The sequence below is a fragment of the Megalops cyprinoides genome, chromosome 1 (assembly GCF_013368585.1).
Source record: "Megalops cyprinoides isolate fMegCyp1 chromosome 1, fMegCyp1.pri, whole genome shotgun sequence".
Taxonomy (NCBI): domain Eukaryota; kingdom Metazoa; phylum Chordata; class Actinopteri; order Elopiformes; family Megalopidae; genus Megalops; species Megalops cyprinoides.
Genome location: NC_050583.1, coordinates 26,382,911 through 26,408,806, shown reverse-complemented (window position 1 = coordinate 26,408,806; position 25,896 = coordinate 26,382,911). Strand labels below are relative to the sequence as shown.

The following is a 25,896-nucleotide window of genomic DNA, read 5'->3' as shown; positions in this document are numbered from 1 at the left end:
TAATAGGGGGAGACTGGCTGGCAGGCTGGCTCTCATAAACAGGACTGTCAGACAGAGCTGGGCTCAGAGAGCAGCAAGGTGCATGTGAGGAGGAGAGCACAGAGAGTGCACTCAGCGAAGGAGGGAGAGTCTGACTCACTGACAGACACACGCGCGCGCACACATACACTGAGCGACTGTGCAGCACCAAGCCGCACAACCCTGCCTGAAGAGTGAGGATTTACTCCCGGGAAGAGAGGAGCACGGCGGAGGACAGGACAGGAACGTGGATGGATGCCTTCTGCAGTCTCAGCGGCCTGGACCCTCTCTGGGTGAGTGTGCTTCAGGTCTTCGGAGACTGATCCGACACAGGGAGACCCATCACTTGCAGGGGGCTGACAGACATACAGCAGCTGAAGAAATGAATGAGCTTTTCTTACTTTACAGGATGTCTTATTTCTCTGTCCTCTAGTAGTTTAATTCACATCTATGCCTAATCATTCAACAGATGATCTTGCCTAAAGTGACTTACAAAGCCAAATGTACACACATGCTTAATTGCTGATTATTCTGAAATTCACATTAATAATCAAGGATTGTTTAGAGTGTGTGGGTTATCACATGTGATGTTGTTCACATTTATTTGTGTTTCAAGTAAACCAGGGTTATCTGAGGTACATGCACAGGTCAGGAATTTCTCATCGACTGTTTCATTGATTATGGTCAAAAGGTATTACCTTGTTGAAATGAAATAGTTTGGTCAGTCATTCACAGGATCAATAATTAAAGTGCAACGTTAGCACTCATTCTACTCTACTTGTGTCAATAACACTAATTACTCACAGGTTATCTGCTGACTTTGGCACAACAACCCTTCATTATAAATGAATTATACCAACAGCTGTGAACCTAGTGCCATGCACAGTAATACCACTCACTGCGTTGTGCAATGCAGTGGCAAACTAAATAGCAACGATTCAGAATGAAATAAAGTTTGAATGATTCTGAAAATTGTATTGCAAGGTCAGCCAAGACACTTCGCTCGCTGTTGAACCCAAAAGTGCTTTTCAGTCTTGACACAGCAGTGCAAACTCAGGTTTCATAAGGTACGAGGCAGCGTGTGAAAAAGTAAGAATCGCTTGTAATGTGGTAGAGCTAGACTGATGTTCAGGCATGTCATATTCTGGAATCGCTCCAACAGTCGTGCTGTCTCATTTTAACCACTAATAAAATGTTCCTTAAACCAGCATAATGAGTGATATTGTTCACATCAGATCAGATTTGAACTTCTCACAAAGTTGAGTTAGTTAAACATATCTTTCTGTGAGTTTAAGTGCTTAATCAACAATTAATCCATTATTTATTGTGTGTCACCTGTCTGATATTTCACACTTGCATGAGTATGCATTGTATACACTGTATAGCAGATCCATTGGGAGATGTGGCCTGATATAGCTGGCACAGGACTACTGTGTGACTCTGGGCACAACCTGAGAAACCTCACAGCCAAAGCCCTGGGACCACAGGATTTTAAGGACAAGCAATGTAGGGTATGAAGGCAAGCCAAGTGAGAGATGCTGGTAATCCCCCCTACTTATTGTCCATGAGCAAACATCCACATTCTGTGCCTCTATTCGAAAATGGGAGTTTGATGCTCGTCCAGACAATAATACACCAGATATGCTGATTTTCCATCCATCTCCCCCCGTCCCCCCTGTCCCTGTTCTGAGCAACGGTGCAAAGAAGCAGACTCGTGTTCAGACAAACGCACGGCTCAGCTGGGAGGCTCTCTGTCTAGACACTCAACTCCATTCATTTTTCTCAGGTTTGGCACTGCCTCACAGACCGGTCTGCACTTTCGCGATCAGTGGAATTGACTGTAATCATGTTAAACCCCCTGAAATTCGTCCTAAATCACAGCGCTAAATGATGCAGCAGTTAACAGCAATTTCTGCCGACTGTGTTGAGGTCCTGCACATCAGATTAAAAAAGGCACAGGCACAGGAACCAGTCTTTATGGTAATTTTCAGTCTCATAAATAGTATCCAGATTGATGGGTGCAATTTTTCCCAGTTCTGCTTCATGTATGGTCATGGTCATAACATTCTGTGGAGTCTGGATGCAGGTCTATTATATGGAAGGACCACAGGAAATGTTCTGAGATCATGAAGGCGTAGAAGCTCAAGACAGAATTCATTAGTTTCAGACTTCTGCTGAACGCAAAGCTGATACCAATAGTAACTCATTAGGTGACACTGCTGTGGTTGTGAATTCGACCGTTCACATGCAGTGGGGAACCACAGCGGAGGTTCACTGCTAAAGTGCAGCACTGCAGGGTTCATTCCCAAAGGGAAGTGAGTGGGAAGAGTAGTCATTCCTGTTCTTAAGGCATGCCGCAGTCCTCCTCCATGGGTGCAAGTGGTCAAATTTAAACTTCCAGGATGAGACGTAAGAGAAAAAAATAGATTATGATGAACAAGATTAAATTTGACAATCCTGCCCTCTGCAAACTACTGCATCACTTGTCCGGCCATGACGCAGATGCTGGGACTGATTGTGAGGAGGGAGATGGTCCCGGGTCAGCTGGTGAGCTCTGTCCTCACTGCAGATGAATTAAAACAGCTTTCCGTGTCAAGTCCCCGCCTCACTGCTCTCATGGGGTGCTGAGGACTTCAGGCCCCTCTTACAGAGAAGAGCATCTTGTATTGATGTAAACATCTGCTGGAAGTGCTAGTGAAATGCTGCCAAACCTCTATAGAGCATATGCTCTGCAGACCTCATGGCTGGCACTGTTAGAGGGGCTTTTCTCTGAGGTCTCAAGCACTCAAAACTGCCATGTGGCTTATCTGCTGTTTCAGTTATACCTCTTGGCACAATCACTTAGCTTCATGTGTAACTGGCATAAACAAAACCTTAGAAAACATACACAGAGAAAAAAAATGTTTCTGTCCAACTACCATCCTCTTTTCCTGTTTCACAAACTATAAACAGGTGACTTGGTCTAAAACTGTATTATTTCCTTATCTGATACTGTATAGCATTAGGCTTACCTGAAATGTCAAAAAGGTTCAGATCGAGAGGAATAAGCAATACTGAACTTTCTTCTGAAATTTGTTTCAGATGTTACATTGTGATTTTAATAGTACTGAGAGTCAATTATGTACAGGGTATGTAGACCTTAAACAGTCACCATGCAGGGAAGACCACCAGCCATGCATTTCAAATGTCACAAAAACATGACAAACAAATAGATCTGGGCAGAGAGGTTTGATCTGGCAAACACTGGTGCTCCAAGTTTCACAGTTTTACAGGGAGTGCAGAAACCATACTGTTTAATCTGCGGTTGAGCTTTGCTCCAACTGTCCTTACAAGTGGATGAGTTTGTGAGACAAACATTCAAAATTCTCTTCAAAATTTGGCTTTGGAGAGGCTCACCACAGACAAACAGATGAGCCTAGTAAGAAAATAAAAATGTTTTCCTTTGAGGTACATTATCCCCCATAGTTAGTCACAGCTGCCCACTTTTTCCAATGAATGAATTTGGCCTCCTGAGAGACACTCCCCATACCGAGAGCTGCCACAGCCGCGCTGTCAGTCCCTCTCCCAGCACACGCATCCAGATCCAGTCATCTAGGACAACGTTCCTTCGCACAGTCACACTGTTTGCCAGTCTTTACAAAGTCAAGGATGTTATTCATTTTTTCCCAATTCCTGGATTGCCTTGCATCAGCAACATTCCTGCTTTTTCACATTCTACACATCTTAATATCAAGCAATTATGAACGTATGGGTAAACAGAGATAAATTAGATCCCAGAGGCTTGATCTGCAATAGTTATTTATCCAGAAGAGGTACTGTATTATTCAAATATTGTTGCCTGCACTGCAATTCCTATTTACTCTTCCAGCCACAAATTGCGTCAGCAGAAAGTTTTGCAGCGCTGAAGGAACGAATGGTGAAGGAAAATACTTATGGAGAGAGTTCAGCAAATGTGACATAACAGTGGGTATCAAGTGCTTGTCTAACGTGCATTCAATAGACCCTATCAGAGACAAGTACAAGAGGAAATGGCTGTTCCGATAGGGCTTGTCTAAACAGCTGCTGTGCAGGGTTGAACAGGCCTTTTGTTTCGTGGTGTGTGGGGTGGAGAAGGCATGGCTTCTGTCGCGACCTGTGCCATCAGCAACACTGAGAAACCTCACCTGCCTCTGGAGGAGCTGGTGGTTTGGGCTGCTCGCCCTGCAGCACGGAGGTGTTGTGTAACGGCTGTGCAGCTGGAATGAATTGTGGTCATTCCCCTCATCCCCCTGGGTGTCTGTCTGGGAGCTAGCTGTGCTTCGACCTTTAACCACTTCCTGTCCAGACTCCTCAGGACCTCACAGCCACTGAACGCCCGTCTCTTTTCACTGCTCCTCCGGAGTGGCCGACAAGCCGTTGATAAACAGGGGGAGGCAAAAGACAAACACGGCAGAGCGTTTAGCACTCTCCGGGGTATTTCTGTCTTTAACTGACACACTCTTTCTACTGTCTGGATGCAATCACAAAGTCTGGCTCCTCCCCTGACATGCAAGCCCCTCAGTCACCCGTACATTTTAAATTTTGCTCTCACTCACAATGGACTCAATGTTTTAACTGTACCCTCCTGAGAGAAGTGAGCTGCAGTAAGAAATTTCCAATACTGACTCAGCTCTTTTGAGCAGCCAAAATAATTACAGACACAGATTTTGTTGACTAATTGTGGTTTCACTCTTTATTTCCTCAGAGTAAACAAGTTGTGAGGTCCATAGGCCATGTTCCTCATGAGTTCTGTTCAACAGTCCGGTTTCAGTTTGGCTAAATTGTCTTTCAACCAAGTAGTTTATAATCTCTCACCACAAATCTGACTATTAAATGGCTGTGAAAAATTAAGTTATTATCTCTGAAAATTAGGTGTGGTAAGGTAATGCACTAACACAGGAGGGAAGTTTGAACTCCTGGTCAGTGATTTTGTCAGGCTTCTCATGAATCTGTTGCTGTCTCTGTGTCTTGTAGGACTGGAACCGTACATGGTACACACCCAACCCAGACTTGACCCAGTGCTTCCAGAACACAGTGTTGGTGTGGGTTCCCTGTATCTACCTCTGGCTGTGTGCGCCCTTCTACTGCCTGTATCTCTACTGCCACGACCATGGACACATACGCGTCTCCTGCCTGTGCAGTGCCAAGATGGTGAGCCAAGCCACAAGAGAAGTAGACTGTAAAGTCATTAGTGTTATACAAGACCATCAAGTGCAGTAACCATATCTGGTTTAAAAGAGTACTGGAGTGTGTAAAACACAGCGCAAGGAGAGGACCGTGAGATCTTTAGCAGGCGAGGGGAAAGCCAACATGTTAAGTGCATGTAATTTAACAAAGTGTGGAAGTGTTTATAGAATAGACCCTCTGAGTGCAGCATTACCACAGAAAATGGTGTAGGCTGTGGTATGGCTGAACAGCATGACCAGCCCTGCACTTGCTTGTTTTAGTGTAATGTCTTTTTTTCACTGAAAAAACATGAAAATGACTAAATCTATGACTGCATTGAGATCATCGTTTGCTCAGCTCTGTGGCATTGCCTCCTTCACTCTCACGCAGGTCTTTGGGTTTCTCTTGGCCTCCTTCGGCTTTGTGGAGTTCTTCTACATCCTACTGGAGAGGAACCAGGAGATCCAGCAGCACATGGTGTTCCTGCTCAGCCCCATCATGCGCAGCCTGACTGTGGTAAACAGCTGTCTCTGTGCTTCCACCGAGAGGCTCTAATAAATAACAGACCAGCTAACGCATTACTGATAGCAGTGCTGCTGCAATGACTTGAACAGTTGAATGTCAGACTCTCGCACACCACGTAGCTCAGGTTTCTGAACAACAACTTTGTTGTCTACTGATGAGTTCGTCTACTGAGATGAAGCTCAAGTGAATGTTGGCTTTCAACCCTCCGTGCTGAGGTGCAGCAGGGCGGAGCTGAGGGTCCTAGCAGGGAACATATATCATAGGTTGCAGAAATGAAATAGTGTTGACTCAGTGGAGGAGGCATCAGAGATTTATGGCAGAGGACATGCTGGTGGGTGGGGTACAGTAGTCCATCTCTTGTAGTGACCAGCAGGCCCATTACGTCCACAGTCACTGTTTCCCACTGAGAAGTAGAAACAGGAACCCTTTACAGACAGCCTCCCTTAGAATCCAACTCCCGGCCCACCTGTGGTCTCCTCAGACAGCAAAGTCAATATCAGTTACTGTTCAGGCAAGAAGAAACATCAGAGCAAATTCAGTGCACAAAGAGACACTTCTTGTGCCCAGCAGTCTTCTTAAAAGCTCGCAGTCTATTTCAGGGGAGTTAAAGTTGTCTCACCATTCAGCAGATTCTGCATGCTAACGTAAAACCTAGCTGCTGGGGCATAGATTCCTTGATCATTAATAATATCGGTGTCCAAATTAAACTTCTCTCTTCTCTCCCTACCGCAGAGGAGCTGTTACCACTGTTCACATTATGTAATGCACATCTTATGTCACAGTGCGGTCTTCAACAGCAGATGTCTATACTTTGGTTTACTTTTAGTAATGTTTTTATCCTTTCCCTGGTTTTGTCAATGTACTGGAATTTGTACACACACACACCGATGTCTGAACTTCCTCAGTCTGTGGTCACTGTCTTTCCTGCCATAAAGTATGTGTGCAACATCAACAGTAACCAGCAATCCATGACGAAAAGAGCTATTTACTCTGAAACACCAAACACTTCCCATGTAATTACTAGGCACACATTGTGTTTGTTGGGGTGAAGTAATGCAGTGACTTCCACCCACCAGTCTTAAAGAGGGGGCCCTCTCCTGCCCAGTGGCTTTGAGGGGAAATGAATTCAAATAAACAGTGATATTATGTAAACATTCAGGTGGTATATTTACAGTACTGTAGATGCAGCATACTGTTGTGTTCTCACTTAAATCTGCTCTTGATTTATAAAGGATTTCTTTATGGTTTCTTTATTATGAAGCTTCAAGCATTTTGAGTCATGGTGAAACACACAAACTGTGGTTTTGGTGTTTCTTCCTTCTTAACCCAGTATGGTATTATCCACCCTCTACAAGTTTCCTTTTGAGTGGAGCTGCCATGACTAGCAGTGTGTCTTTGTGCCACATTCCATGTGAGGCTGCACTAGTCTCTGAAATTTTGAATAGATGTCTTTTTCGGGTCATCGGCAGTTTTTCTTATACAAGACAGATGGTGACTAGTGAATGGACCAGCCTAATCCTCCCTTAAGTGGATTGGAGGTGGAAACTTCCTTTTGAGACAAAAGGTGCTATGATGTAGTGAAATGTCGATCAAAAGCCAAGTTTAATCCTTTATCTATGGTAATAGCTGCATTACACAGCCACTCCCTGTTGTCATTTGGAGAAGAATTATCTGACATTAATGCTTTTGGACAGAGTGAACAGTGCAGTCCTTTAACAATGTGGCCTTTCAATTAGCTCAAGGTCCATGTGATACAAATCAATGAAACAATCTCAATGTGGCGGTTTTCCATCAAGTCAAAGGGACTAAGCAACTAATGCAATATAATTGCCCTTGGATTATTAATTATATGAAATTTACTTAAGACCATATATTTCTCTTTTTCCCTTTTATTTTCCAAATGTTATGTACAATAAGGTTGTGAGAAACAGGGCCTGGCTTTTCTGTTAGCAGCTGGATTAAAATGATGGAAAACTTCCGTACTGACACCACTATTTTGGGTCACTCAACAAACCTGTGTTGACAGGAGTGGGAAGGTGGTTTGTGTGCTCTTGTAAAATGGGCCAGATATCTATACCAAAGTGCCAGGAGTGTTAGGTCACGATTTCACTCTCTCTCTCTCTCTCATTGCAGGTGCTGGCAATCTGTATCATTCAGCTGGAGAGGATGAGGGGCTGCCGCTCCTCCATCTTCCTCTTCCTGTTCTGGCTGCTGGCAGTGTTGTGCTCACTGGTGCCCTTGAGAGCCAAGATCCAGCTGGCTGTAGACGAGGTGAGAGAAATGACACTGACACAGTCCCCAAAGTGGTGCGCTAATTCCTCCGCCCACACCCAGCAGCACAGGAAATCACAGCAGATATTGTGAAGACCCCTATCTCTGCCCTATATCGTGGTCATTAATTCAGTGGCATTTATAAATACTGAATGTCTTGTTGAATGAGATCCGTGGAAATACTTATTCTGGTGCCCATCAATGCATGCAATCCGATACATGCTGGACCCACCAAACTTTTATGTAATCAGAGGAAGTCATTTAGTGCTGTTTAGGCTTCTGTCCTTTCCTCTAGTGGCTCTGTCTATGAACCCTTTCATCTGGTCGGCTCACCGCTTCTCTCTAGCTGAGTACAGAGCGGAAATACAAATTTCGCAGGAGCAGTGCACAATCACTGGCAGCCCGTCCAGACAGATAGCAGAACCCGCATGCCGTCTTTGGATGACAGAGCTGTTGCTGATCTCTGATGTTTGTCGGTTGCCTGGATTTTTTTTATTCCTTCTCTCCCGGTGTCTTTCGTAGACACAGCAATCAGTGTCTGAGTTGGACAGACAAGTATGTGCAAAATACATATGTCTGTATGCAAATGAAAACATTTGCATCTCTATAAATGTATGTATATATTATCTTTACAACCTCCGGTGTGGCATTCCCGCATTGCTGACGGGTGTGATGAATGGTGTGGTGATGTGTATGGCGAGACATGGCTCTCCCAGCTCAGACCAGAAACCACGACTTTATCACCGCTCTGATAAGCCAAGGCAACCAGCGAGCTCAACATCCACTGTGCAATCCTCTCTCTGCCGACAGCATAATTGTGTCCAAACTTAGCGGAGGACTCTGTGGTGTGCCAAGCTTTGAGGACAGCATGGCAAGATATCAGCAGCACATTAGCGAGTGTAGGTCCGTCCAATGTCTGACTGCTTGTGTTAACAGTAGGAATTCTGACAAACAAATTATGTAGATACCCAACAAATCTGTAGAGAAGCATAAGGTTTGATCTCACTGCAGAATGCATTCTCTTACAATGCTGACTGCATTCTATTTCAACATGTGACTTTACTAATATTATGACATACTGCATCACATTAAAAAGTCAATAGCAGGACATGTTCAATCATGGCACCCTTCTGTATTTCTCCTTTTCTAGAACTGTTTACATATAGTAGATGACAGGGGAGACTGAATAAGGTAACAATCAGCTTTCCAGCATATCTCTAAAAGGTCACTAAGAAAGTATTCTACAGTCACAGCATGTTTACAGCCAAAGAGAAATTCAATGAAGTACATACAGATAAGTGAGTGATGTGGTTTTCAACCCAAACATGATGAGCAGTATCTTTATCCTGTCTTGTCCACCTGTTTCAGGTTATCTTTAGTACGGCCAGTCTAAATGCATTCTTCGTTATGTCGCATTCCCCACTATTCCCCAAATAGCACAGAGATAGATTCAGGTTTGCAGTATGCCGACTCAACGATGGCAGAAGTGTGGCTGTCTGGAGGGCGGCCGGGTTGACAAAGTTCATGCTCGCAAAACCTGTTTCCTTCAGCCAGCCAAGCTGACCTATATTTCTTACCCACTCATAACAGCTGACCCTGTTTTCTGCGGCCAAACTGAGGTTGCTCTCCAAGCCCGCTCAGCCCTTGCTCCCTCCTACAGCCCTCCTCTGCGCTCTCCCTGGGGGCCACAGTACACCAGAGAGAGGCTGTTTACCACTACTCTCAAGTCTGCATATGTTTTGGTGTGGGCCAATGAGCAGTTGAGTACGTAAAGGCAGGCAGTAAACATATACTTCGGAAAAAGCCTACTCTTGTGTGTAAAACAACATGGGAATGCCAGGCTTCTCGCATCTGTGCCATATGTCGATGCTGCTTTTTTGGCTTTCCTCCATCTGAAAGAATACACTGAATTCTGAATCGTGACTGAAAGCGTTTAGTATTTTGACATGTGGAATTCATTTATAGTACTTATGTTAAACCATTAAAGGCTTTGGTTTTCACCATGATTTGCCTGTTCAAAATAAGCTATATGGCGTCATTAATCCTGGAATGATGCCATGTTCTATGCTACATAATATCCTATGTGAGAAGAGAAACAAAACCAAGATAGGACACCTCCTCAAAAGAAGCCACTAGACAGTTCCGGAACATGGTGTACCACTTTACTTGACATGTTCTGAGGTTATGTTTAGCCAGACCTATTCATTAGAGTGTATGAAGTATGACTATAGAGTGTTTATGTATGAAGAGTATATTTCATCATTGTGGAAGGTGTGTCCGGTGTTCTACTAGATGAGGATAGTCTCGCTGTCAATAGCCAATTATGGTTAATATTATTTTAAGCTAACACTCACATTATCTTGTGCTTGCCACTATAGTTTCCAGGAAGAGAAGTGGTACCCTTACTTTGTTGCTGTTTTATCTTTCACTACAGATTATTGTCTTTTAGAAATAGACACATATTTTTTGTAGTGCCATATAGTACACATATTTCTCTTAGACCACTGAAATGTATTTTTAAATGAAAATCAAGATTTACAGGGAGTGCACCGGTAAGGCATGTATACCTTACCCATGAGATAATGCAGCAAAGCACTGGACCAATGGTACATGTGTGTGGGGTCTAGTTCATATACTTTGTCAATCACACATTCAAGTACCATGGTAGCTTGGTGTCATGGGCACAGTTTTGATACAGTGCACTTTCTGTTCCAGGGATTCTCATCAGATGCTGTGCGATACTTGGCTTTCTTCTCATATTTCTCCCTGCAAATGGCTCAGCTGTTTCTCTCCTGTTTTGCTGACCATCCCCCAAGCACTGCAAAACCTGTCTTGGTGAAGGTATGTAGAGACCAGTCTACTTCACTCTCAAAATGTGCTTCCCTCACATGCTGCCTCTATGAATACCAAATATGTGGAGGTGCTCTTAAATCCACACAGGAAAACCTTTTCCTTTTAAGTCCTTCTGTAGTCATCTCCTCAATTAGAAAGTATCATTTAATTTGCCTATTTTGGGGGAAAAATATTCTTAAGATCCTGTTACTGGTATATTAGTCATACATATATTTAGGCCCACGTTTCTTTTATGCTCCTGCTGCTGGCCCTGCCTAACTGGTGCCCACTCTACCGCTGGTTTCCTCTGACAGCAGCGAGAAGACTCCTCTGTCTGAGTGGGGTTAATTCAGTCCTGTCAGCACCGCTCACGCCATACCTTGGCAGCCCCTCCCACGGAGTTCTCGCTGCATTATTCATATATGCTCTTACATTATTCCTGAAGATCCTATTTATGGAATAAATCAGGCGAGAAGTCAGCAGATGTTTCCCTGACACTGTGGCTGGAGCAAGCCAGAGAGAGAGAAGGAGAGGCGACCTGCCCACCCGCCCGCGACACACCCAGTAGCCTCTCCCGCTGGAGAGCGTCCCCGTCACATCCTGGGCAGAGTTACTCACAGCAGCCCAAAAAGAGCTCCGGTGTGGGGGCGAGATCAGGAGCACAAACCACGGCTGTGTGCAACGTGCCCCAGTGACGACACGTTTCCGTTCGGCGCTGACCTCAGAGCCTCCTCTCCCCATCTGCTTATGTTTACTCTCTGCTCTCTCGGAGAAGCCTGACTCGGCCCCTGTTTACAAGTCCTCTCACTTCAAACCAGGCGGCCTTGGCACCGCGTTGAGCTCTGTCTGCATACACATGCAGTACCAGTCAAAAGGTTGAACACACCTGATTAAGATAATGGGAAACATGCATTCAAAGACATTTTGATCTAAAGACTTATGCTTAAAAGTCTGAAATTTGCATCTTAGACAAACATAAATACTGACGTTGATGCCTATATATGAATATCTTTCCAAAAAATTAATTTTTAAAAAATATTTTTTGCCTTCCTTGAAGATAGTTTAGCACTTAAGATAGTTTAACACTTTTTGGTCACTGCATAATTACATTTGTGTTATTCCATAGTTTTTATGTCTTATTAATATTTTAAAATGTGGAAAGTAAAAGTAAAAATAAAGAAAAACCCTTCTATGAGTAGGCATGTCCAAACACTGTACTGGTACTGGTACTGTGTATGATCCTAAGGCTGCACCTTGGGAAGGATGTACGCAGCTGGTGTAGTGCTGCCCTTTTTGTCTTCACCTGTGAATAGTGACAAAATGACACGCCGAATAAGGTCGCACCTTCCCATGAACCTACTGCGTTTCATCCCTACAGAACCCCTGCCCAGTCCAGGATGCCTCCTTCTTGTCAAAATTCCTCTTCTGGTGGTTCAGTGGGTAAGAACAATTTCCTTTTTGTCAAAGCAAGGCATTGTCGGGGAATGCCTTCACAATGTTTAGGTTTGAGGGAATGATACGCAATGAGATTGCAGATTGTCATTTTAAGCAGTTACCAGGGTATCATCATTTCAGTAAGTAAAAAAAAAAACAAACATACTGTCTAAAAACCAGACAGTAAAAATGTAAAATCTGGAATAGCAGGATCACAAAAGCATGTCCTAAAATATTTTTTTCTTTGTTCTGTCTGTCTGCGTGCTTCAGGCTTGTGGTTAAGGGATACCGCACTCCTCTTCAGGCTGAGGACCTCTGGTCACTGAGGGAGGAGGACACATCCAACAAGATCATCTCTGATCTGGAGCAAGAGTGGACAGCGGAGTGCACCAAGCTCCAGAAGTAAGGCCCAGACACAACTGTGTTGTGTCTGCTTTGGGGCTTACTTCTATTACAACTTTGGGAATATAAACAAAAAGCAACAATTACCATTGTATTCCTCTATGTGCTGTATCATTATATATTATTTCTACTCTCAGCAGACACCCTTATTCAGGAGAACCTGCAATTTCACATTTCACTCTTTCACTGCACCATTTAGAAAACTGGATTTTAGGTGAAAAAATTCAGCAACCTTGCAGTCCCCCTCATGGGTATGACAGAACTGCCTGACAGATCCCACAAAAACATGCAGTCCATAGCTCTAACGATTACACCAAATACTAAAAATTATGTTTTTTATGCATTTTATAAAAGTTGGAATGTATCAGCTCTCTTGCTCTGGCCCCTTGCATTGTTTGAAAAGTTACCAAAGGGAATCGAAATTTCAGAAGCGAGACACTTACCAGGAATGGCATGCGGGAAAACTAGTCAAATGAAGTGCCTTGAGGACATGATGCTGAGGTCTGACAGTTATATTTATAGCCTGTTAATATCTTTCAGCTTTGAAACAACATCATTAAATGCCAGAACATGACATGTAAAATGCTTTGCTCACATGTTATAAAGTTGGATGATGTTTTTTACAGCTGGTGGAAACTGACAATATATAATTTTTAGTAGAAGAGATGCATTGACAAAGGTTTTCCTTTTGTCTGTTTTAAATTAATACTTGAAAGGAGAAGGAACTCAGCTGGACCATCCCTGACGTCAATGTCTCTCTATTTTCCATGCTGCAGACAGGAGAAGTCTTTGAACAGTGGCGTGGCCCTGGGCACCAGGCTGACAGACCAGGCACAGCTCCTCCGGAAGCTGCAGAAGGAGCAGAGCTCAGGGTTCTGCCTACTCCGGACTTTGGCCCGTAACTTTGGTCCCTACTTTCTGTCAGGGACACTGTGCCTTATGATCCATGATGCCTTCATGTTCTCCATCCCACAGGTGCTCAGGTAGGAACCATGAATGGTACTGCCACTTCACATCCTTGGTTGCCATGGTCTGCAAGGCAAAAGGGTATCAGTGATGATGACGCCTCAAGAATATCCTTAAATTATGTCGTCTGGGAATGAACAGCCACCCACAGTATACGGTTGACCCAATTTTCCAGCAGCCAATAGGAAATCATTCTGCTGCCCAACATGCTACAGCCATGCCCTGCCATTTTAATTATGGCAGAGGCCCGTAAGCCTGGGAGGAAAATTGCCCACAGCATCCTGTTCCTCACAAAGACGTTAGAGTCTAGAAGGAGGCTCTAAATGGCAGAAGTGCTGAGGCTGCAGCAGCTGACCACACTAAGAGAGCCGCCAGCTAAGTGTGAGGCCAGTGCAGCCACAAGAAGCCCACTGTTGTATAACCAAAGCTGGAGTGTGTGAGCCACTGGGTCTGTGGCTTCTGTAATAATCACAAGCCCATCAACACAGTCAACACAGAAGCGAATGCGAAGCATGTCATTGAAAAGCGAATGATACTCTTCACTAGTACCTATTTCCAGAAACATTACCTTGACAGGCTTTTTGATTTCATTTAACAAATTATCTGCAGGAATAATGGACGTTCATGTTTTCTAATTGCAGAGAGTCAGCTGTTTTACAGTTTGTGCGGTTGTTTGTGACACTGCCTATCTGTGTTCTACTCCATAGTCTGTTGCTAGGGTTCATGAGGGATGAGGACGCCCCCCTGTGGAAGGGCTATTTCTATGCATCTTTGATGTTCCTGCTCTCCTGTCTCCAGTCCCTCTTCAACCACCAGTACATGTACAGCTGCTTCACTGTGGGGATGCGGGTGAAAACAGCTGTGATGGGTCTCGTGTACAGGAAGGTAAAGACTACCAGACAGACAGGAACTAAGAATCTGTGTCTATCAAAGCTGTGAAGATTCACTGGGAAAAGAGCGCATCTTGATTGTTCTTCCGTTTCTTCCTTAGTCATTGGTCATCAACAGTGCGGCGCGCAGGACCTGCACTGTGGGAGAGATAGTGAACCTGGTGTCGGCTGACACGCAGAAGCTCATGGACTTTGTGGTGTACTTCAATGCGGTGTGGCTGGCTCCCATTGAGATTGCACTTTGTCTCTTCTTCCTCTGGCAGGTACCGTATCTGTTTTGGATATGCTTATTCAGCAGCCATAGCTCTTGAACCTGTTACCTTGTCAGCACAAACATGTAGTGTGATATTAGCCTATTGTTATCAATCAACCTTTAAACTGAATTCCACTGTGATGTTACAGACAGATATAAACTAACAGATATATATTGCTGTTAGAGATGGAAATGTTGAACGTGTGGGAACATCCATGTTTTCAGTCCAGCAGAAATTTTCTTGTAGGCCTGTGCCGAAATTACTAAGGACATGTTTCATACTGTTTTCTGTATTTTCCTCTCTTCAGCACTTGGGCCCATCTGCCCTGGCCGGCATTGCTACAGTTATCCTCATCTTTCCGCTCAACGGATTCATAGCCAAGAAACGGAGCAAACTCCAGGTACTGTGGCCAATACATAGACAGCGCTGACAGGAAATGTGTTTTCGATCGTCCTGGGCTTGCTCTGTAAGGGATGTGTTTCATTTTGTGTGCTTAGTCAGTGTCCCACAGCTGGTTTAGATAACAAAGGGAAAGTAGCGTGGGTGTGCGGGTTGGATGTGCATTTTATAATGCTTTGAAGTCCCCATGTTACCCATATGAAAAACAACCACAAAAAAGGGCTATAAAAGTTTTATTTTTCATTTCTTTTTTAACAAACAACAGACATTTGGGCACGGTTTAAATTGGGCTTATACTTTTGAATATGGTCACCACATTCCTGGCACTTTTGCATTTCCTTGTATGAAAATAGCTAATTGTTGGAGATATGACTGATACTATACAACAGTATCAACTACCTCTGCTGTAGGTAAATGCACTAAAGAAAGCTACCCTATATCCCTGTTCTTTAACCACATTTTACATGTTTTTCTTGTTCAAGGCCTGTTTGATTCATTGAGATTGATTGTTCTTTTCCTGTGTGCATTTCTGCAGGAGGTGCAAATGAAGTATATGGATGGCCGTATCAAGCTAATGAATGAGATTTTGAATGGAATCAAAATCCTTAAGTTCTATGCCTGGGAAAAGGCCTTTCTGGAGCAAGTCCTGGGGTACAGGCAAAGAGAGCTAAAAGCCCTGAAGAAATCTCAGATCCTCTACTCCATTTCCATCGCTTCGTTCAACTCCTCTTCCTTTCTGGTGTGTAATAAGTCCTCCTCCCATAGCTGATAATAGAGTTAAGGATCAGATGGATCTGTGTGCAAGCTAATCCCGCGGGCCCATGTGTTCCCCTCAGATTGCGTTTGCAATGTTTGGAGTCTACGTGCTGACTGATGACAAAAACGTCCTGGACGCACAGAAGGTCTTCGTGTCCATGGCTCTGATCAATATCCTGAAGACTCCCCTGAGCCAGCTACCTTTTGCCATGAGCACAACTATGCAGGTGAGGCATGACAGGGCCCGCAAATATCGCTTACTTCATATTTTAGTGATGTGTTATTTGTTCCATGAGGCTACTTACATGTTATCTGCTCCTTTGACTTTCACTGAGCTTAGGCTAACTGAAATACTTAGTTTACTTTATAATGAATTAAGTGTAAAGCTCCCCATGGAGAGTATATGGCTGCAGTGACTGAACAAGAGGCATGGACATTTAGATGTTGATGTTGATGGATGACTTTGTTTCAGGCCATTGTCTCACTGAAGCGCCTTGGAAAATTTCTCTGTCAAGAAGAACTGAAGCCTGACAGTGTAAATAAAGTGCCTTTCAGCCCTGGTGAGCACCCTTGTTGACTTTGTATAATTTAAAACCTTAAACTGAAGTCCTCCATAATGTGTCTGATTCAATGATGGATAACCTGTTGACAAACGTGAGGTACACTGCCATAAGACCGCAGCAAAAATAGACACCGGTTTTTACATCTCGGAACACTCCGGGAGTGTGAATGGTAATTGAAGCATCAACACGCAGCCATGCTGCCAGTGTAAAACAATGTATGGAGTCAGATACATAGTTGACTTTAAAAAAAAAAAAAAAACATTTTTTACTCTGTGTGTTGGTGTCCTCAGACAGCTCATAGTCATTTAGCTCCCAGACGACAGTGATTTTGAAAATTAAGCTGATTAGATATCTTGTAATTACAGGCAGTTTGTAATTTGACAATTCGCTTTAAGGGAATTCTATTTTTACATGACCTCTCTCTGTCTCTCGCTCGCTCTCTCTCTCTTTCAGATGGAGATGCTGTGGTGGTAGACAATGGCACTTTCAGTTGGTCTAGAGAGGGACCTCCATGTCTCAAGAGGTGCGTGAGTCCCGTACTTGTACTGTGACATCACTGCAACAAGTGCTGCAGTCAATAGGAAGTAATTCAGCGTATTGGATGGGCTGAACAGCTACATTCATGAGAATGATTTTGCGACATTTTTAAAAGGAATGAAAAGGGTCTAAACTGTCGTTTTCACCCCGCATTTACAGGGTCAGTGTGCGTGTGCCACGAGGCTCTCTGGTTGCAGTGGTGGGTCATGTGGGCAGTGGGAAGTCCTCTCTGCTCTCTGCAATGCTGGGAGAAACTGAGAGGAGAAGTGGCAGCGTCAAAGTCAAGGTGCATGTATGCTCTTACGTGGAAGCTAGAGTTTTGACATTCTCACTTTGAGCATCAGTATCATTTTAAACCAAAATTCAAATAAAGCAATAGAGATTAGTGCTTGAACCTTTATGTTTAATTTTTAGAGGCAAGGTTGTCTTCAGCCCCTACAGCTGCCTGTTGTCCTCTCCCCAGGGTTCTGTGGCCTATGTGCCTCAGCAAGCCTGGATCCAGAATGCCACTCTGAAAGACAACATCTTGTTTGGACGTGATAAGAAGGAGAGCTGGTACCAGCGAGTGTTGGAGGCCTGCGCCCTTCTGCCTGACCTTGAGATCCTGCCTGCTGGGGATGCCACTGAGATCGGGGAGAAGGTCAGATAGGATACCAAGCCATCCTTTTTGTCTGGTCTGGGTAATATAATATCTGGATCAGAAATGTCATGAGTCGCACTTTGTCTTCATATCATATCATTCAGGGCCTGAACCTCTCGGGAGGCCAGAAGCAGCGGGTGAGCCTGGCTCGTGCCGTGTACAGGAAAGCCGACGTTTACCTTCTCGATGACCCTTTATCTGCTGTGGATGCCCATGTGGGTCAGCACATCTTCGACAAAGTCATAGGGCCCAAGGGTGTGCTAAGGGACAAGGTAACGGCCACAATTCCCTCACGCCCCACTGCCAATTCCCACAGACACACTGCCATCCAACTTTAACACACAATGACTTTTAGCCTCTTTCTTATTGGAAGTGTATGTTTTAACACTGTGGGTTCTATGCACGCAGACACGCATTCTAGTGACACATGGGATGAGCTTCCTGCCGCAGGCAGACCTGATACTGGTGCTGGTGGATGGAGAGATCACAGAAATGGGCTCCTACCTAGAACTGCTAAGTCGGCACGGCGCCTTTGCGGACTTTATACGGGCTTTCGCCAGCAGCGAGCGGAAAGAGAGCTCCGTACAAAGAGGTAAGAACTGCCCTCGGGATGTACTCTGGAGGCCACTGCATCCATATATATGGATCTGCCCTCTTTCTTTACAGTGTGTTTTAATGGGTTAATTAGGCCTTTTGCTGCATAACAGCCTTGTCAAGGCATGCTTTTCCGACTTTAATGAGTGCAGTGGTGTGAAAATACCCTGCCACAGCTCACATTCTTACTTCATTTATGCCTTACTTCAAATACAGACCAAGTAAATTTTTTGCCTCTTTCAAACTGTAATGAGACATTTAGGTTTCCTTCCCATCTTTAAACAGTAACTTACAATGAAAGGCCTTTTCAGAATTTGACACAGAGAACCCTTTTTTGTTTTCATTGCTTTTTTCTTTTTACCTTTTCTCTCTCTCCAAGCTATGAGTTGAGTGTTGTAATCCTTATGTTTTTGTTGTATGTGTGTATTTTATCAAGAACCTTGAGGTGTTAATATTGCTGAATTTCTGATCTGTATTGGTACATTAACTATAAGTAACGTGACTCTGTTTACAGTTGCTAATGTTTATGTGCTGTGCGGTCATGTTGCAGGTACCAGGAAGTCATCCTCAAGACTCAGTATGACGGACTTTATGCCTTTCTCAAGAGACCTCTCCCAGGAACAGCTTATTGGGTATGCAAACTGACAGCTGCTGGGAATTTATTGCTTTTTGAGGCTTTACAACTCATCTGTTGATTTTGGGTGGGAATGGCTCTGGATAAAACACTGACAGTTTAATGGAAACAATGGTTCTCCTTAGTCATTCCAGAGCACTTTGGAAAATAAGTAAAGCCAAACCTCAAGGTAAAGTCAGTATTTCTATGTTCCACTCAGAGGTGACACTGTCAGCACCAGTTTGCAGACCATGGAGCCTATAACAGACACAGACCAGGAGCAGATCCCAGAGGATCTTGGGAAGTTGACTGAGGTTGACAGGGCCCGCACTGGCAGGGTGAGTTTGCCGTTGATTGTAGAGCACCCATGCTCTTCATTTTCAACCATTGTGATCAGTATTTGTGAAGCTTTTCAGAAGATAACAATCTTGATGGCTTATTCTGGCAGCTGTGTATCCTGATTGTTGCCTTTTCTCTGGATTCTTGCAGGTGAAAGTGGAAATGTATATGGAGTACTTCAAGACCATAGGCTTGGCCCTTATCCTGCCCATCCTCTTCCTGTATGCCTTTCAGCAGGCCGCTTCACTGGCTTACAACTATTGGCTGAGCCTGTGGGCTGATGATCCCATTGTTAACGGAACACAGATTAACACAGACTTGAAGCTGGGCGTTTACGGGGCCCTTGGCTTTGCACAAGGTTGGTGAGCACTACATCTCACAATACTGCACAGAATCCATCTCACTGTATTACTATATAAGCGGCAATGTAGCATAGTGGTAAGGAGCAGGGCTCGTAACCGAAAGGTTGCTGGTTTGTGTCCTTGCTGGGGCACTGCTGCTGTACCCTTAGGCAAGCTACTTAACCTAGAATTGCCTCAGGAAATATTCAGCTATAAAAAAGGAAAACATGTGAAGGCTTTAACCTAGGTAAGTTGCTCCAGCTAAGAGTGTCTGCTAAATGGTAATAATATAATGTCATATATAAATATATGGACAGAAACTTAATCAATGATGTGAAAAAAGTGTCTTATTAGACTCTGTTTTCTGCATTCCAGGGGTGGCTATTTTTGGTACAACTGTGGCGATCTCAGTGGGAGGCATCATCGCCTCACGAGCCCTGCACCTGGACCTCCTGAACAACGTGCTACACTCCACCATGTCATTCTTTGAGAGCACACCCAGCGGCAACCTACTCAACCGCTTCTCCAAGGAGATTGATGCCATCGACTGCATGATCCCCGATGGGCTGAAGATGATGTTGGGCTATATGTTCAAGCTGTTGGAAATCTGCATCATCGTGCTGCTGGCGACACCCTTTGCAGCGGTCATCATCCTACCCCTGGCGCTCCTGTACGCCTTCATCCAGGTACGCACGCAACGCCTCAGTAAAACAACATGTGCCTCACTGTGGAGATCCTCGTGTTAGTTTTAGACAGAGTTTCCTCCACCTGCTGACCTAAGAAATTCTCAGACCCACAAGGAAAGCTGGAAAATCCCTATTGGTACCATAGGTTGAGAGCCTGAGCGTTCTTTTTCCACTGCGCTGCAGAGTTTCTACGTGGCCACATCCTGCCAGCTGCGCAGGCTGGAGTCCGTCAGCCGCTCACCCATCTACACCCACTTCAACGAGACGGTGCAGGGAGCCAGCGTGATCCGAGCCTTTGGGGAGCAGCCCAGGTTCATCCTCCAGGCCAACCACAGGGTCGACCACAACCAGACCTCCTACTTCCCCAGATTCGTGGCCACCAGGTCAGACTGAGTTATGCTGCAACAGAAGATGACCCTCCCCACTATGGAGGGACTTGACAGTAGGACACAGCTGTACTGCAGGCCATTGTGTACACAGCGTTCAGCGCGAGAGTCAAATTCTAAATTCCCCATGTGTTTTCTGTAGGTGGTTGGCGGTGAATCTCGAGTTCCTTGGCAACGGCGTGGTTCTCGCAGCAGCGATCCTCTCTGTGATGGGGAAGGAGACTCTGAGTCCAGGCATTGTGGGTCTGGCGGTATCCCATTCCCTGCAGGTAAGCAAACCTCACGCTGCGGTGTGTACAAATACAAAGTGAATGAATGATGTCTCTGTGCAATGTGGAAAATGTTGCTTCCATTCCCTCTGGGACATACACTATCTGGCTGCAAAGAGATGAACATCCTCAAAAGCAGCACCTTCTATTGATTGTGGGTTTATACACCTTTGGGTACCTTCACATGTGGCTGATGTGTGGGAGTGAGAAAATGACTGTACATGATCACAGGACCAGAACACTTTCCTTTGTTTTGTAGGTTACAGGAATTCTGAGCTGGATTGTGCGGTCATGGACAGATGTGGAGAATAACATTGTGTCAGTGGAGAGGGTGAAAGAGTATGCTGACACACCAAAAGAGGTGAGCATCAGCATCTCCAAACATGTCCTCACTTTTCCATTTACTTCATTGACAGTGAGTTTTATCTGAAGCATAGATCATACGCTGATCCTCTGATCCACTGATTGTGCAGGCAGCCTGGACGGTAGAGAGCAGCGCCCTCCCTGTAGCCTGGCCTCAAACAGGCACCATTGAGTTCCATGACTATGGCCTGCAGTACCGCAAGGGCTTGGAATGGGCTCTTAAGGGCATCACTTTGCACATCCAAGAGAGAGAGAAGGTCAGGCTCCCTTAACAGATGAAATAAGAACATTCTTGGAAAAATAATACATTTGCAAAATACCTCTTGTTCTCACATCCATTCTGCATTATGTCTCTCAGGTTGGAATTGTGGGTAGAACTGGAGCTGGGAAGTCCTCCTTGGCCCTTGGAATTTTTCGGATCCTGGAGGCTGCCAAAGGAGAAATCTACATTGATGGAATCAATATCGCTGAGATAGGACTTCATGACCTGAGGTCCCGCATCACCATCATCCCACAGGTACTGCAGACCTCTTAGTCAAGAAACAGAAAAAACTGTAGTCTGTTGTAATATGCTTACGTAATGCTACAGAATACCTATCTATCGACAGTATAGCTGTAACAATCCAGTCTCAACCCTGGATATAATAAACAGGTTGATGGTTGAAAAGCAAGTCTGTATTTCAAAAAAGATAGAGTCTTTTGCCTGTATGGAAGCTTTGTCATAGTCTTATCAGACAGTTTCCACAGTCAGTGGCAAGATAATCAGTCTCAAAGTCTCAAAGAGATTTGCCACCTTTACAGTCAGATAGTAGACAGCAACAAGACAGAAAAAGGAGTAGGGATGAAACCAAAGAAATAAAGTCAAGCTAAGCAAATCCAAACAAAAACTAGGTCAGAACAAAGTTAAATGGGGCATGGCACAAATAAAAAAGAAAACAAGGATTAAGAAAAACCAGTTGGCTGTAGGAAGCCGGAATCTCCCTTCATCCCAAAATAGACTCAACTTTGTTTCAATAAACCAAAACCAAAGACAGGCTGCCATGTCCTAACCAAACTATTCATAAAACAGAGAGGCAGTGTGCCTCTCACTGCATGGACAGAGACAGAGAGGGCCTCTACCCCCACATTGCACTTTGTCTAACCTTCCTCTCTGCTCACTAGATCAATGGCAGCTGCTGCCGAAACTTTGTGCGTGATGGGTTTCTGTCTGCCTCCCTCAGGACCCAGTGCTGTTCTCTGGCTCTCTGCGCATGAATCTGGACCCCTTTGATGCGTACTCCGACGAGGAGGTGTGGAGTGCTCTGGAACTCGCCCATCTCAAGAACTTTGTGTCAGGCCTGCCGGACAAACTGAACCACGAGTGCTCAGAGGGGGGAGAGAACCTAAGGTAAGGCTCTTCCTCCTTAAAACTCAGTATAGTGGTTCTGGGTCCACTTCTTTGACTCTCTAAATCCCTGTCTCAAGCAGTCTGACAGTCTTGCGCTCTGTCTCATTCTGCAGTCTGGGGCAGCGGCAGCTTGTGTGTCTGGCTCGCGCTCTCCTACGCAAAACCAAGATCCTGCTTCTGGACGAAGCCACGGCGGCTGTGGACCTGGAGACGGACAACCTGATCCAGTCCACCATCCGCAGCCAGTTCGAAGACTGCACAGTGCTCACCATTGCTCACCGCCTCAACACCATCATGGACTATACCAGGTAAGGCACAAAAATAAAGAGACAGAGAAGCCTCAAAGGCAGACAGATACAACAGAGATATAGCCGATAGAAGAGTAAAAGAATTAAATACTGTTTTTAAAAACAAGTGTGGTCCATATATTTACTGTAAAGCTGGGCTAAACTTTATACTAGGAGTCAAAGGAGTCAAAGGAACCAGAGAAAAAGTTGATTTCTCATTTTCATCCCACCCCACAGAGTTATTGTAATGGACAAAGGGCATATCGCGGAGATGGACTCCCCATCCAATCTCATCGCACAGAGAGGCCATTTCTACAGAATGTGCCGGGAGGCCGGGCTGGTGTGAGCCCTCCAGGCAAAGGGATCCAGGGTGGGGAACAGCAGGGGTTCTACAGCATCCTCAGAGGAAAGCTGGTCATTTGAAGCTCCAGGGCAGCTAGGACCTCTTTTTTGGAAAAATAGATGCTTTTGCAAATCTGTCAAAATCCAGTACTAAAGCTCAAGGTGTCATGACTCCATCTCTGCCGGCCTCTCACATAGGAGGCTGTGCAGTGATGACAGATAAAGGTGCTCATAGGAGAGGGTGTGGAGGTTGTTCTCACATGGAGGGATGGAGGGGTAAGACTGTAACACTGGTGCTCACAGTGGATTTCAGGAGGGGGTTCATGGTATAGCACATGCTGTATATAATTGTACATAAAGCCAGGAAGTCTAGAATCGGAAGACGTAGAGACAAACTGAACTCATCAATTCCAAAGATTTCGACAGTTGTGGAGGAAAAAGTATATTTGGAGTATTGTGCATGAACCCATTAGCGAAGTATGTTGTGAGGGATAAACATCATTCCTGTTGATGTCAACACTCTCACTAAGGTAATGTTTCTCCAGCTTAAACTTAGAAAACCTGAGATGTGAGATTTCTTCCCATCATCCCAGTCTGTTCCCTGACGAACCATGTTAATGTTTTATGAGCGTTGTGAGAAGACGAAAACACAACAATGAGCCAAGGTGTTGGGTTCCAAGTATTTTGTGGCGTTGGTTTATTTTCAGCAAAGTAAACACCAAAAAAACGGTCAACACAGACTGCATTGTTGAAGGTCGTATAACTTGAATGCTTCACCACAGATGTTGCAATGGCACTGGTGACCCACTTACTGTACACACTTACCCCACATGCTAGAGGTGCACACAGCAGTGAAGTGCCAGTGCCACTCAGCAGGGTGCATCACACATCTTCCCCACCAGTTCCCCCCTCAAGCTAGCATTTTGCCAGCTCTGAAATGTTAACTTCTTTCTTCAGGTCACTTGTCTATTTTCTATTACTTGGATGTAGTATCTCAGTCTGGAGCTCCACAGCCATTTTGAACAAAGCAGGCAAACTGGCAGACTTTCTCCATTAAAAAGGAACTTGTGTTATGGAAGGAAGTCATGTATGTACATTTCAACAGAGGAGTAACCGTTTGCCAAAATTTGTGCATACTTGCTTGTCTTACTGGTAAAGACAATATGCAAAAAAAATTGAAATTATTTTTATGTAATGAAATGAAATATATGTGCCTTTTAAATACAAATGTAAAGAATGTATTATATTTATACTTTTGTATTTAATCTTACATTTGGTTGACTGTGTGTTTCAAGTTTGAGTTGTTCCTCTATGTGAAAAATAAACTTTTGGAAGCATTTGGTCATTAATTATTTTTGAAATGATGAATCAACTGAATAGGGTACAGACAGAAGTACAAGGCAAAAAGGCAAAAAACATGTATATTGATATATTTAAAATAAAACCTTAGTCCTTCTATTTTTAATTACATACCACCTCAAAATTAACTTGCAAGTTATGCACAACATAATTAGTCAGGCGTAATTTTCTCATCATCAATTTTTCAATTTTTCATCACAACATACTCTACTTTAAACCTCTCTGAATAATCATATTTTTTGCCCAAGGTGCATAAGATTCTAAGATTTACAAGATGAAATGACAACAAAACTGCACATTTATTAATATGTCTGAGGAGTGTACCAAGATGTGCCAAGGTTTTTACCTCACCTTTGGAGTGGATGTAAAATGTAACCAAAGCAGCGCTCCATTGCTGTGTAAAGCTTTACCTTATGTTCATTTACTACCTTCTGTCTCAAAGTGAAGATTTTAATAGTAATTTTAGCGATTGTATTTTTGTGTGGAAACACTGTTTTGACATGTTATTTCACTGCCATTCAGAGAGGACAAGATTATGATACACAACTTCACATAATCCACAAGACCGCAGGTTCAGTAAACCGATCTTTCAGCACCCACATCCATGAAATGATACGCTTGAGTTGGCCTGTGTGTTCAGGCTCACATTAAACTTCATTTTAATTGCTTTTATTATATACTGTCAATTCTCTGGCAGCGTGGTTAGTCATTCGTATCGAAACACTCTGTCTGCAGTCTGCTGTTAGCCCTGCACAGGCATTTACAGACACACTGGTAACTGCATGTTTACAAAAACCTGGAATGTATACATGTTAGCTGTGTATAGAACATATATTATGCGTATGACATCAGAATCATGCTGGATTGTTTCATTGCACCCCCCCCCCCCCCCACATATTAATTCTCATTTGCCCTAAAGAAAAAGAGAACAGCATAGCAATATTACATATTCTCTATGCTCCAACTGTTTACTTCTCTCACCGTGAAAAAAAAGTGTTCACTGAATGAATTTTTAGATATGGAAATTCACTACATTTAACATTAAGACACTTAGCATAGATACAGTTAATGGCATCTTTGGCTTGAAGTCCATGGAGATATTGCACCTGGCCCTGAGACAAGCTTGTTTGATTACATGGATGGGGTACCTAAATGAAGGAGAGGAGGAACAGGGGAGGAGGATGGATGCTGGGAAAATGATGACAAGAGGAAGTGAAGGTGTTGAGGGGCTTGTGCCATAATAGACAGGAGAAGGCTTG

At 44.1% G+C, this 25,896-nt stretch overlaps 1 protein-coding gene across 1 annotated transcript; it reads left to right on the top strand.

Annotated features, from left to right (window-relative positions):
* Nucleotides 1-269: 269 nt before the first annotated feature.
* LOC118773504 (multidrug resistance-associated protein 1-like) lies at nucleotides 270-23,282 on the top strand. Its single transcript, XM_036522466.1, has 31 exons — nucleotides 270-311; nucleotides 5,011-5,187; nucleotides 5,593-5,718; nucleotides 7,861-7,998; nucleotides 10,714-10,839; nucleotides 12,209-12,270; nucleotides 12,535-12,666; nucleotides 13,443-13,649; nucleotides 14,340-14,517; nucleotides 14,624-14,785; nucleotides 15,084-15,176; nucleotides 15,711-15,914; nucleotides 16,012-16,158; nucleotides 16,404-16,491; nucleotides 16,948-17,017; nucleotides 17,191-17,317; nucleotides 17,495-17,671; nucleotides 17,776-17,943; nucleotides 18,080-18,263; nucleotides 18,816-18,897; nucleotides 19,099-19,216; nucleotides 19,368-19,575; nucleotides 19,934-20,244; nucleotides 20,428-20,627; nucleotides 20,773-20,899; nucleotides 21,159-21,260; nucleotides 21,373-21,519; nucleotides 21,621-21,779; nucleotides 22,483-22,649; nucleotides 22,763-22,957; nucleotides 23,174-23,282. The coding sequence occupies exons 1-31, from the start codon at nucleotides 270-272 to the stop codon at nucleotides 23,280-23,282; spliced, it is 4,533 nt and encodes a 1,510-aa protein (XP_036378359.1).
* The last annotated feature ends 2,614 nt before the right edge of the window (nucleotides 23,283-25,896 follow it).

Excerpts from the sequence above, each read along its gene's own strand:
- LOC118773504 (XM_036522466.1), top strand. The coding sequence starts at position 270 with ATGGATGCCTTCTGCAGTCTCAGCGGCCTGGACCCTCTCTGG. Across the intron at positions 20,900-21,158 it reads CGGTATCCCATTCCCTGCAG|GTTACAGGAATTCTGAGCTG; the intron begins GTAAGCAAACCT and ends TTTGTTTTGTAG. Across the intron at positions 22,958-23,173 it reads ACCATCATGGACTATACCAG|AGTTATTGTAATGGACAAAG; the intron begins GTAAGGCACAAA and ends CCCACCCCACAG.